The sequence below is a fragment of the Balaenoptera musculus genome, chromosome 12 (genome assembly GCF_009873245.2).
Source record: "Balaenoptera musculus isolate JJ_BM4_2016_0621 chromosome 12, mBalMus1.pri.v3, whole genome shotgun sequence".
NCBI classification, from domain to species: domain Eukaryota; kingdom Metazoa; phylum Chordata; class Mammalia; order Artiodactyla; family Balaenopteridae; genus Balaenoptera; species Balaenoptera musculus.
Window position 1 is genome coordinate 166,999 of NC_045796.1, and position 22,866 is coordinate 189,864.

General features: G+C 38.7%; 1 protein-coding gene across 1 annotated transcript in view; it reads right to left on the minus strand.

The window, feature by feature from the left end:
- Window positions 1-17,248, minus strand: part of LOC118905421 (putative V-set and immunoglobulin domain-containing-like protein IGHV4OR15-8) — a 29,637-nt gene extending 12,389 nt beyond the window's left edge. Inside the window, exons 1-2 of the mRNA XM_036872080.1 lie at window positions 17,194-17,248; window positions 16,779-17,108 (exon numbers count right to left, since the gene is read on the minus strand). Coding sequence (XP_036727975.1) covers window positions 16,779-17,108; window positions 17,194-17,239 — 376 coding nt within the window. The 5' untranslated portion in view covers window positions 17,240-17,248. The remainder of the gene's footprint in view (window positions 1-16,778; window positions 17,109-17,193) is intronic.
- Window positions 17,249-22,866: the final 5,618 nt, after the last annotated feature.

Below are 22,866 nucleotides of genomic sequence, written 5' to 3' on the forward strand. Positions count from 1 at the left end.
CATGTTTCAGCAGTAGTACTCTTTTGTATGTATCTGAAAGAGAATAACACTTATGTCAAGAGAAAAACCAGCACACGATATTTACTTAGCTTTATTCACATTTGCCGAAATTTGAAAACAACCAAGGTGTCTTTTCATAGGTGAATAAACTGTGTACATGCAGCAAATGGACACTGAAATGTCCCAAAGTTTGGCAAGAAAACTCCAAGGTTGTGATGGAGATGCAAAGTAGAGACACCAGAACAACAAAACTGGCAAGATGATGTCAGGAATGTGAAAGTAGTCCGTGAAAACTGAGGCTCCTGAGAGGCTGTACAGAGTGAGGCTGAAGAGAAGACAGCTTGGGTTTGTCAGGAGGGAAATTTTTGCCCCTCTGCCCCTCGTGAGTTCTTGAGGCTGCACTCATAATAAAATGGACAAAGAGAGATTAATAGGAGAAAAGAAATAAATTTTAACCATGGACATGACTTGTCATAGAAATGGACCCAGAAGTAACCAAAGCAAAGAGTTTTTATACTTGTAGACAAAGATCCAATATATTTGTGAGGAATTGACAGGACAAAGAAATGTGTGCTTTTGCTGCTCAAAAAATTGTAAAATTTTTTGTTCTAACTCTGTGAAAAATGCCATTCGTAATTTGATAGGGATTGCATTGAATCTGTAGATGGCTTTGGGTAGTACAGTCATTTTCACAATATAGATTCTTCCAATCAAAGAAACTGGTATATCTCTCCATCTGTTTGTTTAGTCTTTGATTTCTTTCATCAGTGTCTTATAGTTTTCTGCATATAGGTCTTTTGCCTCCTTAGGTAGGTTTATTCCTGGTATCTTATTCTTTTCGTTGCAATGGTAAATGGGAGTGTTTCCTTAATTTCTCTTTCAGATTTTTCATCATTAGTGTATAGGAATGCAAGAGATTTCTGTGTGTTAATTTTGTGTCCTGCTACTTTACCAAATTCATTGATGAGCTCTAGTAGTTTTCTGGTAGCATCTTTAGGATCCTCTATGTATAGTATCATGTCATCTGCAAACAGTGACAGCTTTACTTCTTCTTTTCTGATTTGTATTCCTTTTATTTCTTCTTCTTCCCTGATTGCTGTGGCTAAAACTTCCAAAAGTATGTTGAATAATAGTGGTGAGAGTGGACAACCTTGCCTTGTTCCTGATCTTAGAAGAAATGGTTTGTTTTTCACCGTTGAGGACGATGTTGGCTGTGGGTTTGTCATATATGGCCTTTATTATGTTGAGGAAATTTCCCTCTATGCCTACTTTCTGGAGGGTTTTTATCATAAATGGGTGTTGAATTTTGTTGAAAGCTTTCTCTGCATCTATTGAGATGATCATATGGTTTTTCTCCTTCCATTTGTTAATATGGTGTATCACATTGATTGATTTGCATATATTGAAGAATCCTTGCATTCCTGGGATAAACCCCACTTGATCATAGTGTATGATCCTTTTAATGTGCTGTTGGATTCTGTTTGCTAGTATTTTGTTGAGGATTTTTTTTTCTTTTATTATTTATTTATCTATTCATGGCTGTGTTGGGTCTTCGTTTCTGTGCAAGGGCTTTCTCTAGTTGCGGCAAGCGGGGGCCACTCTTCATCGCGGTGCGTGGGCCTCTCACTATCGTGGTCTCTCTTGTTGCGGAGCACAGGCTCCAGATGCGCAGGCTCAGTAGTTGTGGCTCACGGGCCCAGTTGCTCCACGGCATGTGGGATCTTTCCAGACCAGGGCTCGAACCCGCGTCCCCTGCATTGGCAGGCAGATTCTCAACCACGGCGCCACCAGGGAAGCCCTGTTGAGGATTTTTGCATCTATGTTCATCACTGATATTGGCCTGTAGTTTTCTTTCTTTGTGACATCTTTCTCTGGTTTTGGTATCAGAGTGATGGTGACCTTGTAGAATGAGTTTGGGAGTTTTCCTCCCTCTGCTATATTTTGGAAGAGTTTGAGAAGGATAGGTGTTAGCTCTTCTCTAAATGTTTGATAGAATTCACCTGTGAAGCCATCTGGTCCTGGACTTTTGTTTGTCGGAAGATTTTTAATCACAGTTTCAACTTCAGTGCTTGTGATTGGTCTGTTCATATTTTCTATTTCTTCCTGGTTCAGTCCTGGAAGGTTGTGCTTTTCTAAGAATTTGTCCATTTCTTCCAGGTTGTCCATTTTATTGCCATACAGTTGGTTGTAGTAATCTCTCATGATCCTTTGTGTTTCTGTAGTGTCAGTTGTTACTTCTCCTTTTTCACTTCTAATTCTATTGATTTGAGTCTTCTCCCTTTTTTCCTTGATGAGTCTGGTGAATGGTTTATTAATTTTGTTTATCTTCTCAAAGGACCAGCTTCTAATTTTATTGATCTTTGCTATCATTTCCTTCATTTCTTTTTCATTTATTTCTGATCTGATCTTTATGATTTCTTTCCTTCTGCTAACTTTTTGGGGGTTTTTTGTTCTTCTTTCTCAAATTACTTTAGGTGTAAGGTTAGGTTGCTTATTTGAGATGTTTCTTGTTTCTTGAGGTAGGATTGTATTGCTATAAACTTCCCTCTTAGAACTGCTTTTGCTGCATCCCATAGGTTTTGGGTCATCGTGTTTTCATGGCCATTTGTTTCTAGGGATTTTTTGATTTCCTCTTTGATTTTTTCAGTGATCTCTTGGTTATTTAGTAGTGTATTGTTTAGCCTCCATGTGTTTGTATTTTTTACAGATTTTTTCCTGTAATTTGTATCTAGTCTCATAGCATTGTGGTCGGAAAAGATACTTGATAAGATTTCAATTTTGTTAAATTTACCAAGGCTTCATTTGTGACCCAAGATATGATCTATCCTGGAGAGTGTTCCATGAGCACTTGAGAAGAAAGTGTATTCTGTTGTTTTTGGATGGAATGTCCTATAAATATCAATTAAGTCCATCTTGTTTAATGTATCATTTAAAGCTTGTGTTTCCTTATTTATTTTCATTTTGGATGATATGTCCATTGGTGAAAGTGGGGTGTTAAAGTCCCCTGCTATGACTGTATTACTGTTGATTTCCTCTATCATGGCTGTTAACATTTGCCTTATGTATTAAGGCACTCCTATGTTCTGTGCATAAAAATTTAAAATTGTTATATCTTCTTCTTGGATTGATCCGTTGATCATTATGTAGTGTCCTTCTTTGTCTCTTGTAATAGTCTTTATTTTACAGTCTATTTTGTGTGATAGGAGAATTGCTACTCCAGCTTTCTTTTGATTTCCATTTGTATGGAATATATTTTTCCATCCCCTCACTTTCAGTCTGTATGTGTCCCTAGGTCTGAAGTGGATCTCTTGTAGACAGCATTTATACGGGTCTTTTTTTTTGTATCCATTCAGCCAGTCTATGTCTTTTGGTTGGAGCACTTAATCCATTTACATTTTAGGTAATTATCAATATGTATATTCCTATTACTATTTTCTTAATTTTGGGGGGTTTGTTATTGTAGCTCTTTTCCTTCTCTTGTGTTTCCTACCTAGAGAAGTTCCTTTAGCATTTGTTGTAAAGCTGGTTTGGTGGTGCTGAATTCTCTTAGCTTTTGCTTGCCTGTAAAGGTTTTAATTTCTCCGTCAGCTGTTGACCTTATGACGAGTCCCTTGTATGTTATTTGTTGTTTTTCCCTTGTTGCTTTTAATATTTTTTCTTTGTATTTAATTTTTGATAGTTTGATTAATATGTGTCTTGGCGTGTTTCTCCTTGGATTTATCCTGTATGTGACTCTCTGTGCTTCCTGGACTTGATTGATTATTTCCTTTCCTATATTCGGGAAGTTTTCAACTATAATCTCTTCAAATATTTTCTCAGCGGCTTTCTTTTTCTGTTCTTCTCTTGGGACCCCTATAATTTGAATGTTGGTGCATTTAATGTTGTCTCAGAGGTCTCTGATACTGTCCTTAATTCTTTTCTTTATTGTACTTTGCAGTAGTTAATTGCACTATTTTATATTCCAGTTCACTTATACATTCTTCTGCCTGAGTTATTCTGCTATTGATTCCTTCTAGAGAATTTTTAATTTCATTTATTTTGTTGTTCATCATTGTTTGTTTGCTGTTTAGTTTTTCTATGTCCTTGTTAAACCTTTCTTTTATTTTCTCTATTCTATTTCCAAAATTTAGAATCATCTTTACTATCATTACTCTGAATCTTTTTCAGGTAGATTGCCTATTTCCTCTTCATTTGCTTGGTCTGCTGGGTTTTTACCTTGCTCCTTTATCTGCTGTGTGTTTCTCTGTCTTCTCATTTTGCTTAACTTACTGTGTTTGGGGCCTCCTTTTTGCAGGCTGCAAGTTCGTAGTTCCTGTTGTTTTTGGTGTCTGTCCCCAGTGGCTAAGGTTGGTTCAGTGGGTTGTGTAGGCTTCCTGGTGGAGGGGACTGGCACCTGTGTTCTGGTGGATGAGGCTGGATCTTGTCTTTCTGGTGGGCAGGACTGCATCTGGTGGTGTGTTTTGGGGTGTTTGTGACCTTATTATGATTTTAGGCAGCCTCTCTGCAAATTGGTGGGGTTGTGTTCCTGTCTTGCAAGTTGTTTGTCCTGGGGTGTCCAGCACTCTATCTTGCTGCTCGTTGAGTGGAGCTGGGTCTTAGCATTGAGATGGAGATCTCTGGGAGAGCTTTGCCATTTGCTATATGTGGATCCGGGAGGTGTCTGGTGGACCAATGTCCTGAACTCGGCTCTCCCACCTCAAAGGCACAGACCTGACACCTGGCTGGAGCACCAAGACACTGTCAGTGACACAGCTCAGAATTAAAGGGAGAAAAACAAAAGAAAGAAAGGGAAAAATAAAATAAATTAAAGTTATTAAAATCAAAAATTAAAAAATATTAAAAATAAAAAATTGAAAAGTAATGAAAAAAAAGAAAGAAAGAAAGAAGAGAGCAACCAAACCAAAAAAAAAAAAAAAAAAAAACCACCAATGATAACAAACGCTAAAAACTATACCAAGCAAACAAACAAAGAAGCAAAAACGGACAGACAGAACCCTAGGACAAATGGTAAAATCGAAGCTACACAGACAAAATCACACAAAGTCCATCACTTCAATTTTGGGATGATTCGTTGTCTATTCAGGTATTCCAGAGATGTAGGGTACATCAAGTTGTTTGTGGAGATTTAATCTACTATTCCTGAGGCTGCTGAGAGAAAATTCTCTTTCTCTTCTTTGTTCCCACAGCTCCTTGTGTTCAGCTTTGGATTTGGCCCCGCCTCTGTATGTAGGTATGAGGGCATCTGTTCTTTGCCCAGATAGGATGGGGTTAAAGGAGCGGCTGATTAGGTGGTTTTGGCTCACTCAGACTGGGGGGAAGGAAGGGTAAGGAATGCAGGGCGAGCCTGTGGCAGAAGAGGCCAGTGTGACATTTCATCAACCTGAGGCGCGCTGTGTGTTGTCCTCTTGAATTTGTCCTGGATCACGGGACCCTGGCAGTGGCAGGCTGCACAGGCTCCCAGGAGGGGCGGTGTGGATGGTGACCTGGGCTCGCACACAGGCTTCTTGGTGGCGGCAGCAGCAGCCTTAGCGTTTCATGCCTGTCTCTGGTGTCCGGCTGATAGTCTCGGCTCGTGCCCATCTCTGGGGCTCATTTAGGTGGTGCTCTGAATCCCCTCTCCTCATGCACCCCAAAACAATGGTGTCTTGCCTCTTAGGCAGTTCCAGAGTTTTTCCCGGACTCCCTCCTGGCTAGCTCTGGTGCACTAGCCCCCCTCAGTTTGTGTTCACACAACCAACAGCAGTCCTCTCCCTGGGATCTGATCTCTGAAGCTGGAACCTCAGCTCCCAGCCCCCACGAGCCCCAGTGGATGAGCAGACAAGCCTCTCAGGATAGTGAGTGCTGGTCAGCACCGATCCTCTGTGCAGGAATCTCTCCAGTTTTCCCTCTGCACCCCTGTTGCTGCGCTCTCCTCCATGACTCCAAAGCTTCCACCCCACCACCCCCTGTCTCCACAAGTGAAGGGGTTTCCTAGTGTATGGAAACTGTTTAGAAGGCTCACTAATATCTCCATGCCCTTGGAAGCAACGTAAATGTCCATTGACAGATGAATAGGTAAAGAAGATGTGGCTCATATGTACAATGGAATATTACTCAGCCACAAAAGGAACGAAATTGAGTTATTTGTAATGAGGTGGATGGACATAGAGTCTGTCATACAGAGTGAAGTAAGTTAGAAAGAGAAAAACAAACACTGTATGCTTACGCACATTTATGGAATCTGAAAAAAAAATGGTACTGATGAACTTAGTGGTAGGGCAGGCAAAAAACACAGATGTAGAGAACAGACTTGAGGACACAGGGGCAAAGGGGAAGCTGGGATGAAGCTAGAGAGTAGAATTGACATATATACACTACCAAATGTAAAATGGATGGCTAGTGGGAAGCTGCTGCATAGCACAGGGAAATCAGCTTGATGTTTTGTGACAACCTAGAGCAGTGGGATAGGGAGGGTGGGAGGGAGGTTCAAGAGGAAGGGTATATGGGGATATATGTATATGTATAGCTGATTCACTTTTCTGTACAGCAGAAAGTAACACAACATTGTAAAGCAATTATACGCCAATAAAGATATGAAAAAATCCCCATGCCCTGATGAATATCCACTAGGTTCTTTTGAGTTGGTCAATCCATATTCCTCTCAATATCAGGTTTAGTGACACCCTTCTTAATTTATTTGGAACAAGCTTTCAACTTTCTTGAAATATGGATAGGCTGAGGCTGTTGAAAAAATTTAAGTTGTATTTCTTCATGATTAACAATTATGTCTTTAAGTCATTTCTCTCATCTCACACTTACAATAGTATTCAAGAGAAACGAGGTTGATTCTTCAACATTCACTTAGAAATTTCCTCAGCCAAATATACAGTCTTCTCTCACAAGTTTTATCTTCCACAAAACACTAGGACACAAGCACAGTGCAACCAACTTTGCACTTTATAACATGATTACATTTCCTCCAGTTTCAAATGGCATTTCTCTCATTCTACCTGACACCTCATCAGATTGTCTATTTCTAGTGAATTCTGCTCACAACTACTTAGTTCTCTCAGAAGATTGGGGCTGTCTCTATAGGTGTCCTCTGTTTTTTCTGAGCCCTTAGCAAAATCACCCTTAATAAACCCTACATGGCAATGTAGGCTTGTTGTATCATTCATCTCAAAGCTATTTCATTCTCTACCTGTTACTGAACTGATCTTGGGCCTCTTGCCTGCCCCACAGCAAAGCCAGTTTACTGACACCAAGGTGTAGTGAAGAAAAGTATAGCATTTGTTTCAGGGCCTAGCAAAGTCTATGGGCAGCTCCCGCTCAAAAGATATGAACTCGCCAACAGTTTTTGGGAAAGAGTTTTGAAAGGTGAAATTTTGGGTGAGGGCTGCAGAGCGTGTGACTTTCTTCTGATGGGTTGGTGATGAGGGAACAGCATGGTGTTCCAGGAATATTGTGCTCAACATGAATTTACCATCCTCCACCTGGGTGGGGGCCTGATGTTCTGTCAAAGAACTAAAAGATATATTGTTATGTATATCCCTTGAGGAGGAACTAGGACTCTGTGTTATCACTGCAAAATTTTTTTTAATTTTAATAGTTTTATTATATATTGGAGTACAGTTGATTAGCAATGATGTGTCAGTTACAGGTATACAGCAAAGTGATTCAGTTATACCCATACAAGTATACATGCTTTTTCAAATTCTTTTCCCATTAGGTTATTACTGAATATTGAGCAGATTTCCATGTGCTATACAGTAGGTCCTTATTAGTTGTCTATTTTCAATATAGTAGTGTATACCTGTCAATCCCAAACTCCCAATCTATCCCTCCCCCACCACCCTTTATGCTGGTAACTATAAGTTTGTTCTCTAAGTCTGTGAGTGTTTCACTTTTGTAAATAAGTACATTTGTATCATTTATTTTTAGATTCTGCATATAGGCAATATCATATGATATTTGTCTTTCTCTGTCTGACTTACTTCACTTAGTATGATAATCTCCAGGTCCATCCATGTTGTTGCAAATGGCATTGTTTCATTCTTTCTAAAGACTGAGTAATATTCTATTGTATATATGTACCATATCTTCTTTATCCATTCCTCTGTTGATGGACATTTAGGTTCCTTCCATGTCTTGGCTATTGTAAACAGCTCCACAATGAATATTGGGGTGCATGTATCCTTTTGGTCCATGGTTTTCTTCAGATATATACCCATGAGTGGGATTTCTAGATCATATGGTAGCTCTATTCTTAGTTTCTTAAGGAACCTCCATACTGTTCTCCATAGTGGCTGTACCAATTTACATTCCCACCAACAGTGTAGGAGGGTGCCCTTTTTTCCACACCCTCTCCAGCATTTACTGTTTGTAGACATTTTGGTGATGGCCATTCTGACTGGTGTGAGGTGATATCTCATTGTAGTGTTTTTTTTTGTTCACACACACACACACTGTATTTTATTTTTACAAGAGATAAATAGACTGACACCAAGCATTGTACATGGATAACCACAACAAAAGCAACAATGATTGCAATTACCAAACATGAAACACACTCATACTATGTCATAATATTGACATTCAGTCCAGTAATCCTCCACTGTAACAGCTCCTTTACTTTGCAGTGAAAATTTATTTGTGTATTCTTTGCCTCTGAGTCCTTGTTGGATTTTTTTTTAAAATTCAGACAGAAAGTCACAAAAATTATACTCATCCTCATCAGTTCACTCAGTCCCATGTAATTAATTTTTTTTTCATCTTGATCTTTTGTTAGCACTTTTATGAGTTCATCAGTTTTTCATTAGAGTTCTGAAAATGCTTATTCATTCAGTTCAGCAGTACAGTCAGTTACCAGAAACCTGTACTTGTCAGAGTCTTTTCCATGAATTTCTTAAAGATGAAACCCTTTTATAGGAACATATTTGCAAAAGCATCAGAGTACACACAGACCTGTCTGTAAATGACAAAAGACTTTAAAATGACCACAGTTAAAAATTTGATGAAAGTTCATAACAATGCAGTTGACAAGAAAATTAGTTATTTCTGAGATATACATTTTAAGGTAATAACTAGGATTATGACTTATAACATTATACCAGAACATATAAGATTTTTAGAAATTTCATGTAATGTCTGAAACATTTATATTAACATATTTCCATACAAATAACCCAATGAAAGTTTAGTATTAGTTGCTTTGTTTGTTTGTTTTTTTATACTGCAGGTTCTTATTAGGCATCAATTTTATACACATCAGTGTATACATGTCAATCCCATTCGCCCAATTCAGCACAACACCATCCCCACCCCACCGCAGTTTTCCCCCCTTGGTGTCCATATGTCCGTTCTCTACATCTGTGTCTCAACCTCTGCCCTGCAAACTGGCTCATCTGTACCATTTTTCAAGGTTCCACATACATGCGTTAATATACGATATTTGTTTTTCTCTTTCTGACTTACTTCACTCTGTATGACAGTCTCTAGATCAATCCACTTCTCAACAAATGACTCAATTTCGTTCCTTTTTATGGCTGAGCAATATTCCATTGTATATATGCACCACAACTTCTTCATCCATTCGTCTGTTGATGGGCACTTAGGCTGCTTCCATGACCTTTCTATTGTAAATAGTGCTGCAATGAACATTCGGGTGCATGTGTCTTTTTGAATTACGGTTTTCTCTGGGTATATGCCCAGTAGTGGGATTGCTGGGTCATATGGTAATTCTATTTTTAGTTTTTTAAGGAACCTCCATATTGTTCTCCATAGTGGCTGTATCAATTTACATTCCCACCAACAGTGCAAGAGGGTTCCCTTTTCTCCACACCCTCTCCAGCATTTGTTGTTTGTAGATTTTCTGATGATGCCCATTCTAACTGGTGTGAGGTGATACCTCATTGTAGTTTTGATTTGCATTTCTCTAATAATTAGTGATGTTGAGCATCTTTTCATGTGCTTCATGGCCGTCTGTATGTCTTCTTTGGAGAAATGTCTATTTAGGTCTTCTGCCCATTTTTGGATTGGGTTTTTTGTTTCTTTAATATTGAGCTGCATGGGTTGCTTGTAAATTTTGGAGATTAATCCTTTGTCAGTTGCTTCATTTGCAAATATTTTCTCCCATTCTGAGGGTTGTCTTTTTGTCTTGTTTATGGTTTCCTTTGCTGTGCAAAAGCTTTGATGTTTCATTAGGTCCCATTTGTTTATTTTTGTTTTGATTTCCATTACTCTAGGAGGTGGATCAAAAAAGATCTTGCTGTGATTTATGTCCAAGAGTGTTCTTCCTATGTTTTCCTCTAAGAGTTTTATAGTGTCCAGTCTTATATTTAGGTCCCTAATCCATTTTGAGTTTATTCTTGTGTATGGTGTTAGGGAGTATTCTAATTTCATTCTTTTACATGTAGCTGTCCAGTTTTCCCAGCACCACTTATTGAAGAGACTGTCTTTTCTCCATTGTATATCTTTGCCTCCTTTGTCATAGATTAGTTGACCATAGGTGTGTGGGTTTATCTCTGGGCTTTCTATCTTGTTCCATTGATCTATGCTTCTGTTTTTGTGCCAGTACCATATTGTCTTGATTACTGTAGCTTTGTAGTATAGTCTGAAGTCAGGGAGTCTGATTCCTCCAGCTCCGTTTTTTTCCCTCAAGACTGCTTTGGCTATTCGGGGTCTTTTGTGTCTCCATACAAATTTTAAGATGATTTGTTCTAGTTCCATAAAAAATGCCATTGGTAATTTGATAGGGATCACATTGAATCTGTAGATTGCTTTGGGTAGTATAGTCATTTTCACAATTTTGATTCTTCCAATCCAAGAACTTGGTATATCTCTCCATCTGTTGGTATCATCTTTAATTTCTTTCATCAGTGTCTTATAGTTTTCTGCATACAGGTCTTTTGTCTCCCTAGGTAGGTTTATTCCTAGATATTTTATTCTTTTTTTTGCAATGGTAAATGGGTGTGTTTTCTTAATTTCACTTTCAGATTTTTCATCATTAGTGTATAGGAATGCAAGAGATTTCTGTGCATTAATCAGGCTCTCAGACTTCAGACTATACTACAAAGCTAGAGTAATCAAGACAGTATGGTACTGGCACAAAAACAGAAATATAGATCAATGGAACAGGATAGAAAACCCGGAGATAAACCCACACACATATGGTCACCTTATCTTTGATAAAGGAGGCAAGAATATACAGTGGAGAAAAGACAGCCTCTTCAATAAGTGGTGCTGGCAAAACTGGACAGCTACATGTAAAAGAATGAAATGAGAACACTCCCTAACACCATACTCAAAACGGATTAAAAACCTAAATGTAAGGTCAGACACTATAAAACTCTTAGAGGAATACATAGGTAGAACACTCTGTGACATAAATCACAGCAAGATCCTTTTTGACCCACCTCCTAGAGAAATGGAAATAAAAACAAAAACAAACAAATGGGACCTAATGAAACTTAAAAGCTTTTGCACAGCAAAGGAAACCATAAACAGGATGAAAAGACAACCCTCAGAATGGGAGAAAATATTTGCAAATGAAGCAACTGACAAAGGATTAATCTCCAAAATTTACAAGCAACCCATGCAGCTCAATATTAAAGAAACAAACAACCCAATCCAAAAATGGGCAGAAGACCTAAATAGACATTTCACTAAAGAAGATATACAGATTGCCAACAAACACATGAAAGAATGCTCAACATCATTAATCATTAGAGAAATGCAAGTCAAAACTACAATGAGATATCATCTCACACCAGTCAGAACGGCCATCATCAAAAAAGCTATGAACAATAAATGCTGGAGAGGGTGTGGAGAAAACGGAACCCTCTTGCACTGTTGGTGGGAATGTAAATTGATACAGCCACTATGGAGAACAGTATGGAGGTTCCTCAAAAAACTAAAAATAGAACTACCATACAACCCAACAATCCGACTACTGGACATATACCCTGAGAAAACCATAATTCAAAAAGAGTCATGCACCACAATGTTCATTGCAACTCTATTTACAATAGCCAGGACATGGAAGCAACCTAAGTGTCCATCAACAGATGAATGATAAAGAAGATGTGGCACATATAAAGAATGGAATATTATTCTGCCATAAAAAGAAATGAAACTGAGTTATTTGTAGTGAGGTGGATAGATCTAGAGTCTGTCATACAGCGTGAAGTAAGTCAGAAAGAGAAAAACAAATACAGTATGCTAACACATATATATATGGAATCTAAAAAACAAACAAAAAAATGGTCATGAAGAACCTAGGGGCAAGACGGAAATAAAGACACAGACCTACTAGAGAATGGACTTGAAGATACGGGGAGGGGGAAGGGTAAGCTGGGACGAAGTGAGAGAGTAGCATGGACATATATACACTACCAAATGTAAAATAGATAGCTCGTGGGAAGCAGCCGCATAGCACAGGGAGATCAGCTCGGTGCTTTGTGACCACCTAGTGGGGTGGGATAGGGAGGGTGGGAGGGAGGCAGACGCAAGAGGGAAGAGATATGGGGATATAAGTATATGTATAACTGATTCACTTTGTTATAAAGCAGAAACTAACACCCCATTGTAAAGGAATTATACTCCAATAAAGATGTTAAAAAAAAAACAACACATGGCTCAGAATATTATCTGTAGCCCTTGAGGAGGAACTAAATGTCCTTTACATAGTTTAATGGCTAAACTCATTATTTTGTCTTGCTGGACTGTTTTCTTTTCTTTCTGCATTTTCTCACTTTTTTGATTCAATGTATTATTTCACTAAGTTTTTTCTACAGACAAGAGGGAGGGGGAGGACATGGGGGTGGACTGCCTGGGGAAGGCCCCATTATGTCTTACTCGGCTGCTTTAGTGAAGTACGTTGAAAGTCTTACCATCCTCATCACCGTGTCACTCAAAATGCAGTAACTGGTGGTTTCAGGATGTTAGCAGAATGTGTAGTGAATGTTCCAGACATCCTTAGTTGACAGAGGGGCTCCCACTTAGGTAAGTGCTCATTTCAGAACTATGGAAACTGACGTTGTTTAAGACTTGTTCCAGAATGGTTGGCAAAGAGGTGCTTGTTGGTGTTAGGGAGTGTGTCACACAGGTGTATATGGGTCCCATGGACTTCCTCATTTACCCATTTCTCCATCAGTTATTGAAATCTTTGGTTTTATGAAGTAACAAATAATAGAAATAAAAGGATGACAGAAGCAAAATTTTATATGGGGAATACAATACTTATGAAATCTAGATTATTTTTCTACAATAATGTGCTCAGAAAGTGTGGTTCACACTCACTCTGTAGTTTTATGAGAGCTGAGGCTCTGTGGTAAGGACTAAGGGAGTGTCCTGAGCAGTGGGCTCTCGGGAGAGAAGTGAAGTCTCCAATATCCAGGTGAAACCTCCCAGCACCATCACAGACCTGAAAGTGCAGGTGGGGGCTCTATGAGAAAGGATCCCACCCAAATCCTCCTCCTTCACTGCCTGGAAAAGTCTAGTCAGAGCCACACGTTCCAGGCCTTCCCAGGGTGTGGCAGGTTGAATAATGTACCTGAAGTAGTCTAGGTCCTGATCCTGGAAGCTATGAGGGTTCCCTTATACGGTACAGTGACTTTGTAAATGTGGGTAAATTAAGGTCTTGACATGGGAAGTGTATCTTGGATTATCCTGGCAGGGGGAGCAAACCCTGGAGGGACTTCCAACCTCCAGAGCTGAAAGAGAATAAATGTGGTCGTTTTAGGTCACCAAATTCATGTGCATTTTCTACAACAGCCAAAGGACTAGAACAGGATTTGGTATCAAGAGTGGTGTGCTTCTATAAGGAATATCCAAAAACCTGGAAGTGGCTTTGGAATTGGGCAATGGGAAGGTACTGGACCCGTTTTGAGGCACATGTTAGAACAAGCCCAAATGTTCACGAACACAGTGTTACTAGAAATATGGATTTTAAAGACTCTGCCAGTGAAAGCTCAGAAGAAAGAACAGAGAATGATATAGACATGCTTTAACATCTTAGAAAATACTTAAATAGTAATAAACAGGAGTTTGTTAGAAATAGGAATGTTCAATGTGCTGCAGGTACAACTCAAGAAAATAAGGAACATGTCATTGGGAATTGGTAGAAGGGGAATCCTTGTAGCATGCATACACACCTGCGAGCTCTTTGCTGTATAACCTCATAGGTTCAGGGGATTAGGGGGTGGACATCTTGAGGTCATTACTCAGCTGACCACACCATGGACCACAAAGGCTTCACAATCCACTTAGTGCTCCATTGATGAAGTTTCTCAACATCTACGGGGAAGAGTGGACACCCCTTATTGGAGGAACCACAGTGACAGTGTGTCTGCATGAGGAGCCTTCATTTCCTCCAGATTTCCAAGCCCTGGATAGGAGAAAGCCTATCTGCCCAGGGTGGCTGATGATATACTTGGGAGCATGAGATTTATGTCTCCAGATGGCCCTCTGGAGGCTTAACTGTGAACTCATCTGGAGAACTCTGTTTGTAGATATGAAAGCATCAAATATTGATTTTAATTAGATCAATCTTTAATTACATTATTGATTTGTATATCATAATATAATATATAATATGATAAATTTGTTGTTGATCACATCAGCTTCTCTTTTGAAGTGACAGAGCAACTGACACCCACAGACCAAAAAATAATAAAAATAACGTGAACCCTGACCTCACATTTTGTATAAAAATTAACTGACTGGATCATAGATTTCAATATAAACTGTGAGATTACATAAGATCTGAATATAACATTCCAGAAATTCTTCATTACATAGGTCTTGGGAATACTTCTTTGAGGCAACATTAGGGGCAGAATCAATAAAAGAAAAAATCCATTAATGAGAACTCATCAAAATGAAATCAAAGAAACATATAAACCAACTTCTGCTCTGCAAAATAAATTTGGTTTGTACTTGAATTGTCAAATTGAGAACTTTAATTATTTTATTTTGTTTTTTTAATTTTATTTACTATACTATGAGTGATTTCTTTCTAAACCTGACCCTTGTCAAATCTGTGTTATTGACTCTGCTTCATGTCAATTCTCCTGGAGAATGCTGGTTTTCCTTTCTTTGCTTCTTTGGCTGATATCACCCCAGTCTGATGCAGACTGCAATCTTGACCTACCTGCTAATGGCTCTGGCTCCAATATGAGTTCTATTTTCAGGTTTTGAAGCACAACTCCACACTGAGGATGCTGTCTGAAATCATTACAGTGGTCTGCAGCATCCTGCATTTCTCAGACCTGGTTCTGTGGATCCCTGTCCATCACACAAGCATAGACCAGGAGAGAAGCCAGGTCTTCTCACACAGAAGTGATGGATTCCCTCTCTACTGGTCTCATCTCCCTGGTCTTCCCCCCACTCTGTGCGTCCCAGGGGTTTCCTTCCTGTTGTTGTTCCTACAAACCCTAGGTTTTCACTGGTGCTAGTGCTTCTCTGGTGCAGAGATGAGTGATTCAACAGGTCTCCTCGTCTCCACGACCAAATCTACTATAGGCTGTGGGGAAAGGGGTGACGCCTGGTTGTTGGAACCTTTGGTGAAGTGTGGGCAGAGCTAAAGGTCCCTGATGCACAGAGGCTGCCTCCTTCAATGGTCTAATATTCAGGGCTGTGCAAAGAAGTCTTACCATTCGATAATAAAAAGATGAAAAATTCAATTAAAAACAGTCAAGATAGAATACAGAAATTTCATCTGAGAAGAAAAATAAATGTCTCACAAGTATATGGAAAGATCAACAATTTTAGTAGTCATTAGGGAAAAGTAAATTAAGAAAAAAAACTTATGAGATACCACTTCACAGCCACTAGAATGACTCTTTTTTTTTGAAGAAAATTAACAAGTGTTGTCCTGGATGTGAAGAAATAGGAAATTTTGTAGACTGCTGGTTGGAATAAAAATAGTTCAGGTGCTGTGGAAAATCGCTTTTCAGTTCTTCAAAAAGTTAAAAACAAAATTAATATATGATCTAAAAATTCTATTCCATAGAATATGCCAAAGAGAGTTAAAAACAGACGTTCAAACAGAAATTTACAACTGTCCATAGCAGCAGTATTCACAATAGCCTAAAAGTGGACAAACACTAATGGAGTTCAACTGATGAATGGATAAACAAATGCGGTATATTCATAAAATAAACACTATTCATCCGTAAAAAGGAATAGAATACTGATACATATTATATCAGGGATAACCTTGAAAAATTATGCTAATTGAAAGAAGCAGCACAAGAAGACACATACTATATCACTTTATTTACATGAAATATCCCAAAGAGACAAATCTGTAGAGACGGAAGGTACAGGAGTGGATTCAAGAGTCCTTGGGGAGGGAGAAGCTGGAAGGGACCACATGTAAAATAGGAGGTTTTTTGTAAAGTGAAGAAACTGTTTTGCAACTAGTCAGTGGTGAGAATAACAGAAACGTGTGAATATATCAAGGGCCACTGGACAGTATAGTTCAAAATGGTTAAGATGGTGAATATAATGTTATGCGCTTTTCACCATTACATTAAATGAGTGAGTTTAATTCTTGTTCTACATTGTCCATCGTAAAGTCAGAGAGACCAGGGGGTTACAAATGCAGAAAACAGGAATTTCTGTGTAAGATTTTGCTGTGAAGGAACAGGAAACACCAGAGTGTTTATACATCCTCAGCACCTGCTCCTGGGGCTGACCCTGTGCTCCATGGCTCCTGAGCGTCCCCTGGTGTGTCCTGAGCTCCCCCTGCAGCCCCCCTACTGTCTCCATGCAGGGAGGTTTGTGTCTGGGCTCACACTGAATTCCTCTCACTGTGTCTCTTGCACAGTAATACACAGCTGTGTCCTCGGTGGTCACAGAGCTCAGCTGCAGGGAGAACTGGTTCTTGGACGTGTCTCTGGAGATGGAGATGCGGCTCTTGAGCGATGGGCTGTAGTAAGTGGTCCCATCATTACATATGTTTCCCATCCACTCTAGTCCCTTCCCTGTGGGCTGGCGGATCCAGTTCCAGCAGTAGTAACCACTGGTGATGGAGGAACCATAGACAGCACAGGGGAGGGTGAGGGTCTGTGAGGGCTTCAGCAGTCCTGGGCCCCACTGCTGCAGCTGCACCTCGGACAGGACACCTGGGAACAAGGAGAATCAGTCCCTGTCAGTCACCTGCAGTTACAACCATCCCCACAGACCTATGCCTGACACCTGAGACCCTACCTTGGGGAGCTGTCACCAGGCAGAGGAGAAGACCCCACAGCCTCATCTTCTTCTAGACCACAGCTCTGCCTTCCCCAGAGACCTCAACCCTGCCTGAGGGGAGCGCTGTGAGCTCCCACAGCCCAAGGGTCAATTTTACCCTAGAGAATGGAGGAAAATTTGCATGTGGGGCATCCCTGTCCTTATAAGTGGAGAAACGCTGAATTAGTCTCACCTGGGCCAGCTGCGGCATTTGGATTCACTCAGCCTGTCACTCCCAGTAGGACACTTGGTCTGTGTGGGACGTTGGAATCAGGTCATGGGATGGCACCGACTTCGTGATCATTAGAACAAAGCTACACAAGATGAGTAGCTTATTATAATTTTAATTTCTTGTATTATTCAAGTAGCTATTTTAAATGATTATAGTTATCTCCAGACCCTTTTTGAAATCCAAATAAACACATTAAATATATCTAGCATTGCCAAATTTTATAATCATAAAATTATATAAATTGGTATTTTGATATCAACATGCTACAAATATAATTCCATAATAAATGACAATCTGTCTCAAACTTCCATTTCATTTAATTTGAGCATTTATGACATTACTTTTAACTGACCCACTATCTCCAAATCAGAGACATGTGTTTCATGATGTTGAGTTTTATGATTGTGGCTTATTTTACTTTTATTTTGTAGTAAATGCTTGTTTCACCTAATAGTTAAGATATACATGTTTTAATTATATTCCTGCAATCAGCATTTTCTGTTAATTTTATTAAATGAATCTTTCACATTTCCAACATTTTAAAATGTGTGTATAAATAAGTATATTCTGTTTTATGTTCTGTACATAATATGTCTTATCAAATTAAAGCTAGGCTTATCCAAAGGCACACATCATCTGTTACACTGATCTGTATCTATCCCGTCACCAATGTCACACGGTCTTATTTCTGTGTATATAATAAATCTCTTTCCACTTGTACAACGTTATCAATCATATCTGAATATAACAAAATTTAATGCTAGGTTTGGATTTCTGAAGGTTCCTGTAAAGAGCTGCCCACAGAACCTTCGTCTTCATCTCAGCCATCGTTGTAGGTCCCAGGCACACCCCTGGTCTAAGGATTTAGCCCTCCCCATCCTTTGTCACAGATGGAGACAGAAATCAGGTTACAGAGTGGATGGAAGCCAGAGACTATGGATTTGGGTGTGGGGTTGATTGTGTCTCAGGGGTGTGAGCTTCATGACCATGCTTTCCATCCTCAGTTCGCTGTTGTCTATATTGATAACCAGTGTTGGGTTTGAGTGACCACTGGCCATTTTCAACAAGAGATCGAGGGCAGTGAAGCCCAGTGAAGTGCTGACCATGTTCTCTCTGTTCTCTTCTCAGAGAAGTGCACAGAGGCTGAGGTCAGCTAGAGAACCTTGGTCCGGTGCTTAGATCCCAGACTCCACAAATATGAGAGGGACCTCCACCCTGTCCTTGTGAGAGAAGAAGGGAAACTTGGAGAAAGGAGCAGACAAAATCTAAGATTATTTGTGAGCAGAAAAAGGCAAAGTGCACGTTCACTGTGGTGACATTTGTATAATATCTGGAAGATATGAGTGTATTTTAAACACTTAAATTCAACAGGGATAATTTTTCACCCATTCTTACCTCTCTATCCTGTCACATAATATCTTTTTCTTTCTTTTTTAATAGATCTTTATTGGAGTATAATTGCTTCACAATACTGTGTTAGTTTCTGTTGTACAACATAGTGAATCAGCCATATGCATACACATGTCCCCATGTCCCCTCCCCCTTGAGCCTCCCTCCCACCCTCCCTATCCCACCCCTCTAGGTCATCGCAGAGCACCGAGCCAATCTCACTGTGCTATGCTGCTGCTTCCCACTAGCTAACTATTTTACATTCAGTAGTGTATATATGTCCATGCTACTCTCACTTCGCCCCAGCTTTCCCCTCCCACCCCGTGTCCTCAAGTCCATTCTCTATGTCTACATTTTTATTCCTGCCCTGCAAGTAGGTTTATCAGTACCATTTTTTCTCCTTTTTACATTCCATATATATGTGTTAGCATATGGTATTTTTCTCCTTCTGATTTACTTCACTCTGTATAACAGACTCTATGTCCATCCACCTCATTACAAAAAACTCAATTTCGTTTCTTTTTATGGCTGAGTAATATTCCATTGTATATATGTGTCACATCTTCCTTATCCATTCATCTGTCGATGGACACTTAGGTTGCTTCCATGTCCTGGCTATTGTAAATAGAGCTGCAATGAACATTGTGATACATGCCTCTTTTTGAATTATGGTTTTCTCAGGGTATATGCCCAGTAGCAGGATTGTTGGGTCATATGGTAGTTCTATTATTAGTTTTTTAAGGAACCTCCATACTGTTCTCCATAGTGGATGTATCAATTTACATACCCACCAACAGTGCAGGAGGGTTCCCTTTTCACCACACCTTTTCCAGAATTTATTGTTTGTAGATATTTTGATGATGGTCATTCTGACTGGTGTGAGGTGTACCTCATTGTAGTTTTGATTTGCATTTCTCTAATAATTAAGGATGTTGAGCATCTTTTCATGTGCCTCTTGGCCATCTGTATGTCTTCTTTGGTGAAATGTCTATTTAGGTCTTCTGCCCATTTTTAAATTGGATTTTATGCGTTTTTTTTTTTTTTTTTTTTGATATTGAGCTCCATAAGCTGTTTGTATATTTTGGAGATTAATCTTTTATCTGTTGTTTCATTTCCAAATATTTTCTCCCATTCTGAGGGTTTTTTTTTGTCTTGTTTATGGTTTCCTTTGCTGTGCAATAGCTTTTAAACTTAATTAAATCCCATTTGTTTATTTTTGTTTTTATTTCCGTTACTCTGGGAGATGGGTCAAAAAAGATCTTGCTGTGGTTTATGTCAAAGGGTGTTTTTCCTATGTTTTCCTCTAACAGTTGTATAGTGTCTGGACTTACATTTAGGTCTTTAATCCATTTGGAGTTTACTTTTGTGTATAGTGTTAGGTAGTGTTCTAATTTCATTCTTTTACATATAGCTTCCAGTTTTCCCAGCACCACTTATTGAAGAGGCTGTCTTTTCTCCACTGTATATTCTTGCCTCCTCTGTGGTAAATTAGGTGACCATATGTGCGTGGGTTTATTTCTGGGCTTTCTATCCTGTACCATTGATCTATATGTCTGTTTTCGTGCCAGTCCCATACTGTCTTGATTACTGTAGCTTTGTGGTATACTTGGAAGTCAGGGAGCCTAATTCCACCAACTCCTTTTTTTCTTTCTGAAGATTGCTTTGGCTATTCGGGGTCTTTTGTGTTTCCATACGAATTGTAAAATTTTTTGTTCTAATTCTGTGAAGAATGCCATTGTTAGTTTGATAGGGATTGCATTGAATCTGTAGATTGCTTTGGGTAGTAGAGTCATTTTCACAAAATTGATTCTTCCAATCCAAGAACATGGTATATTTCTCCATCTGTTTATGCCATCTTTGATTTCTTTCATCAGTGTTTTATAGTTTTCTGAGTACAAGTCTTTGCCTCCTTAGACAGGTTTATTCCTAGGTATTTTATTCTTTTTGTTGCAATGGTAAATGGGATTGTTTCTTTAATTTCTCTTTCTGATTTTTCGTTTTTGGTGTAAAGGAATGGCAGAGATTTCACTGCATTAATTTTGTATCCTACAACCTTCTTAAATTCAATGGTTAGTTCTCGTACTTTTCTGGTGGCATCTTTAGGATTTTCTATGTATAGTATCATATTATCTGCAAACAGTGACAGCTTTATGTCTTGTTTTCCAATTTGTATTCCTTTTATTTCTTTTTCTTCTATGATTGCCATGGTTAGGACTTCCAAAACTATGTTGAATAAGAGTGGCAAGAGTGGACATCCTTGTCTTGGTCCTGATCTTAGTGAAAATGCTTTCAGTTTTTCACTCTTGAGTATGATGCTTGCTGTGGGTTTGTCATATATGGCCTTTATTATGTTGAGGTAGGTTCCCTCTATGCCCATTTTCTGGAGAGTTTTTATCATAAGTAGGTGTTGAATTTTGTCAAAAGCTTTTTCTGCATCTATTGAGATGATCATATGGGTTTTATTCCTTAATGTGTTAATGTGGTGTATCGCATTGATTGATTTGCATATATTGAAGAATCCTTGCATCCCTGGAACAAATCCCACTTAATCCTGGTTTGCTAGTATTTTGTTCAGGATTTTTGCATCTATGTTCATCAGTGATATTGGTCTATGATTTTCTTTTTTTATGATATGTTGGTATGGTTTTGGTATCAGGGTGGTGGTGGCTTTATAGAATGAATTTGGGAGTGTTTCTCCCTCTGCAATTTTTTGGAAGAGTTTGAGAAAGATTGGTGTTAGCTCTTCTCTAAATGTTTGATAGAATTCACCTGTGAAGCTGTCTGGTCTGGACTTTCGTTTGTTGGAAGATTTTTAATTATGATTGCAATTTCATTACTTGTGGTAGGTCTGTTTATGTCTTCTAATTCTTCCTGGTTGAGTCTTGGAAGGTCGTACCTTTCCAAGAATTTGTCCATTTCTTCGTGGTTGTCCATTTTATTGGCATATAGTTGTTTGTAGTAGTCTCTTATAATCCTTTGTATTTCTGTGGTGTCAGTTGTGATTTCTCCTTTTTCATTTCTAATTTAATTGATTTGTGTCCTCTCTCTTTTTTTCTTGATGAGTCTGGCTAAGAGTTTATCAATTTTGTTTATCTTCTCAAAGAACTAGCTTTTAGTTTTATTGATCTTTGCTACTGTTTTCTTCATTTCTATATATTTCTTCTGTGATTTTTATTATTTCTTTCCTTCTACTGATTTTGGGTTTTCTTTGTTCTTCTTTCTCTAGTTGTTTTATATGTAGGGTTCAATTGTTTTTTTGAGATTTTTCTTGTTTGTTGAGGTGAGATTGAATTGGTATAAACTTCCCTCTTAGAACAGCTTTTGCTGCGTACCATAGGTTTTGGGTCGTTGTGTTTTTGTTGTCATTTGTTTCTAAGTATTTTTCTAATTTCTTTTTTTATTTCTTCAGTGATCTCTTGGTTATTTAGTCGCACACTGTTTAGCCTCCATGTATTTGTGTTTTTTACAGTTTTTTTTTTCCTGTAATTGATTTCCAGTCTCATAGCATTGTGGTCAGAAAACATGCTTGATAGGATTTCAATTTTCTTAAATTTGCTAAGGCTTGATTTGTGACCCAAGATGTGATCTATCCTGGAGAATGTTCCCTGTGCACATGAGAAGAAAGTATATTCTGCCACTTTTGGGTGGAATGATCTATGAATATCAATTAAATCTATCTCGCCTATTGCGTCATTTAAAGCTTGAGTTTCCTTATTTATTTTCTGTTTGGATGATCTGTCCATTGGTGTAAGTGGTGTGTTCAAGTTCCCTACTATTATTGTGTTACTGTAGATTTCTCCTTTCATGGTTGTTAGCATTTTCCTTAGGTATTGAGGTGCTCCTATGTTGGTTGCATAAACATTTATAATTGTTATATCTTCTTCTTGGATTGATCCTTTCATCGTTATGTAGTATCCCTCTTAATCTCTTGTAACAGACTTTATTTTAAAGTTTATTTTATCCGACATGAGTATTTCTATTTCAGCTTTCTTTTGATTTACATTTGAATGGAATATCTTTTTCCATGACTT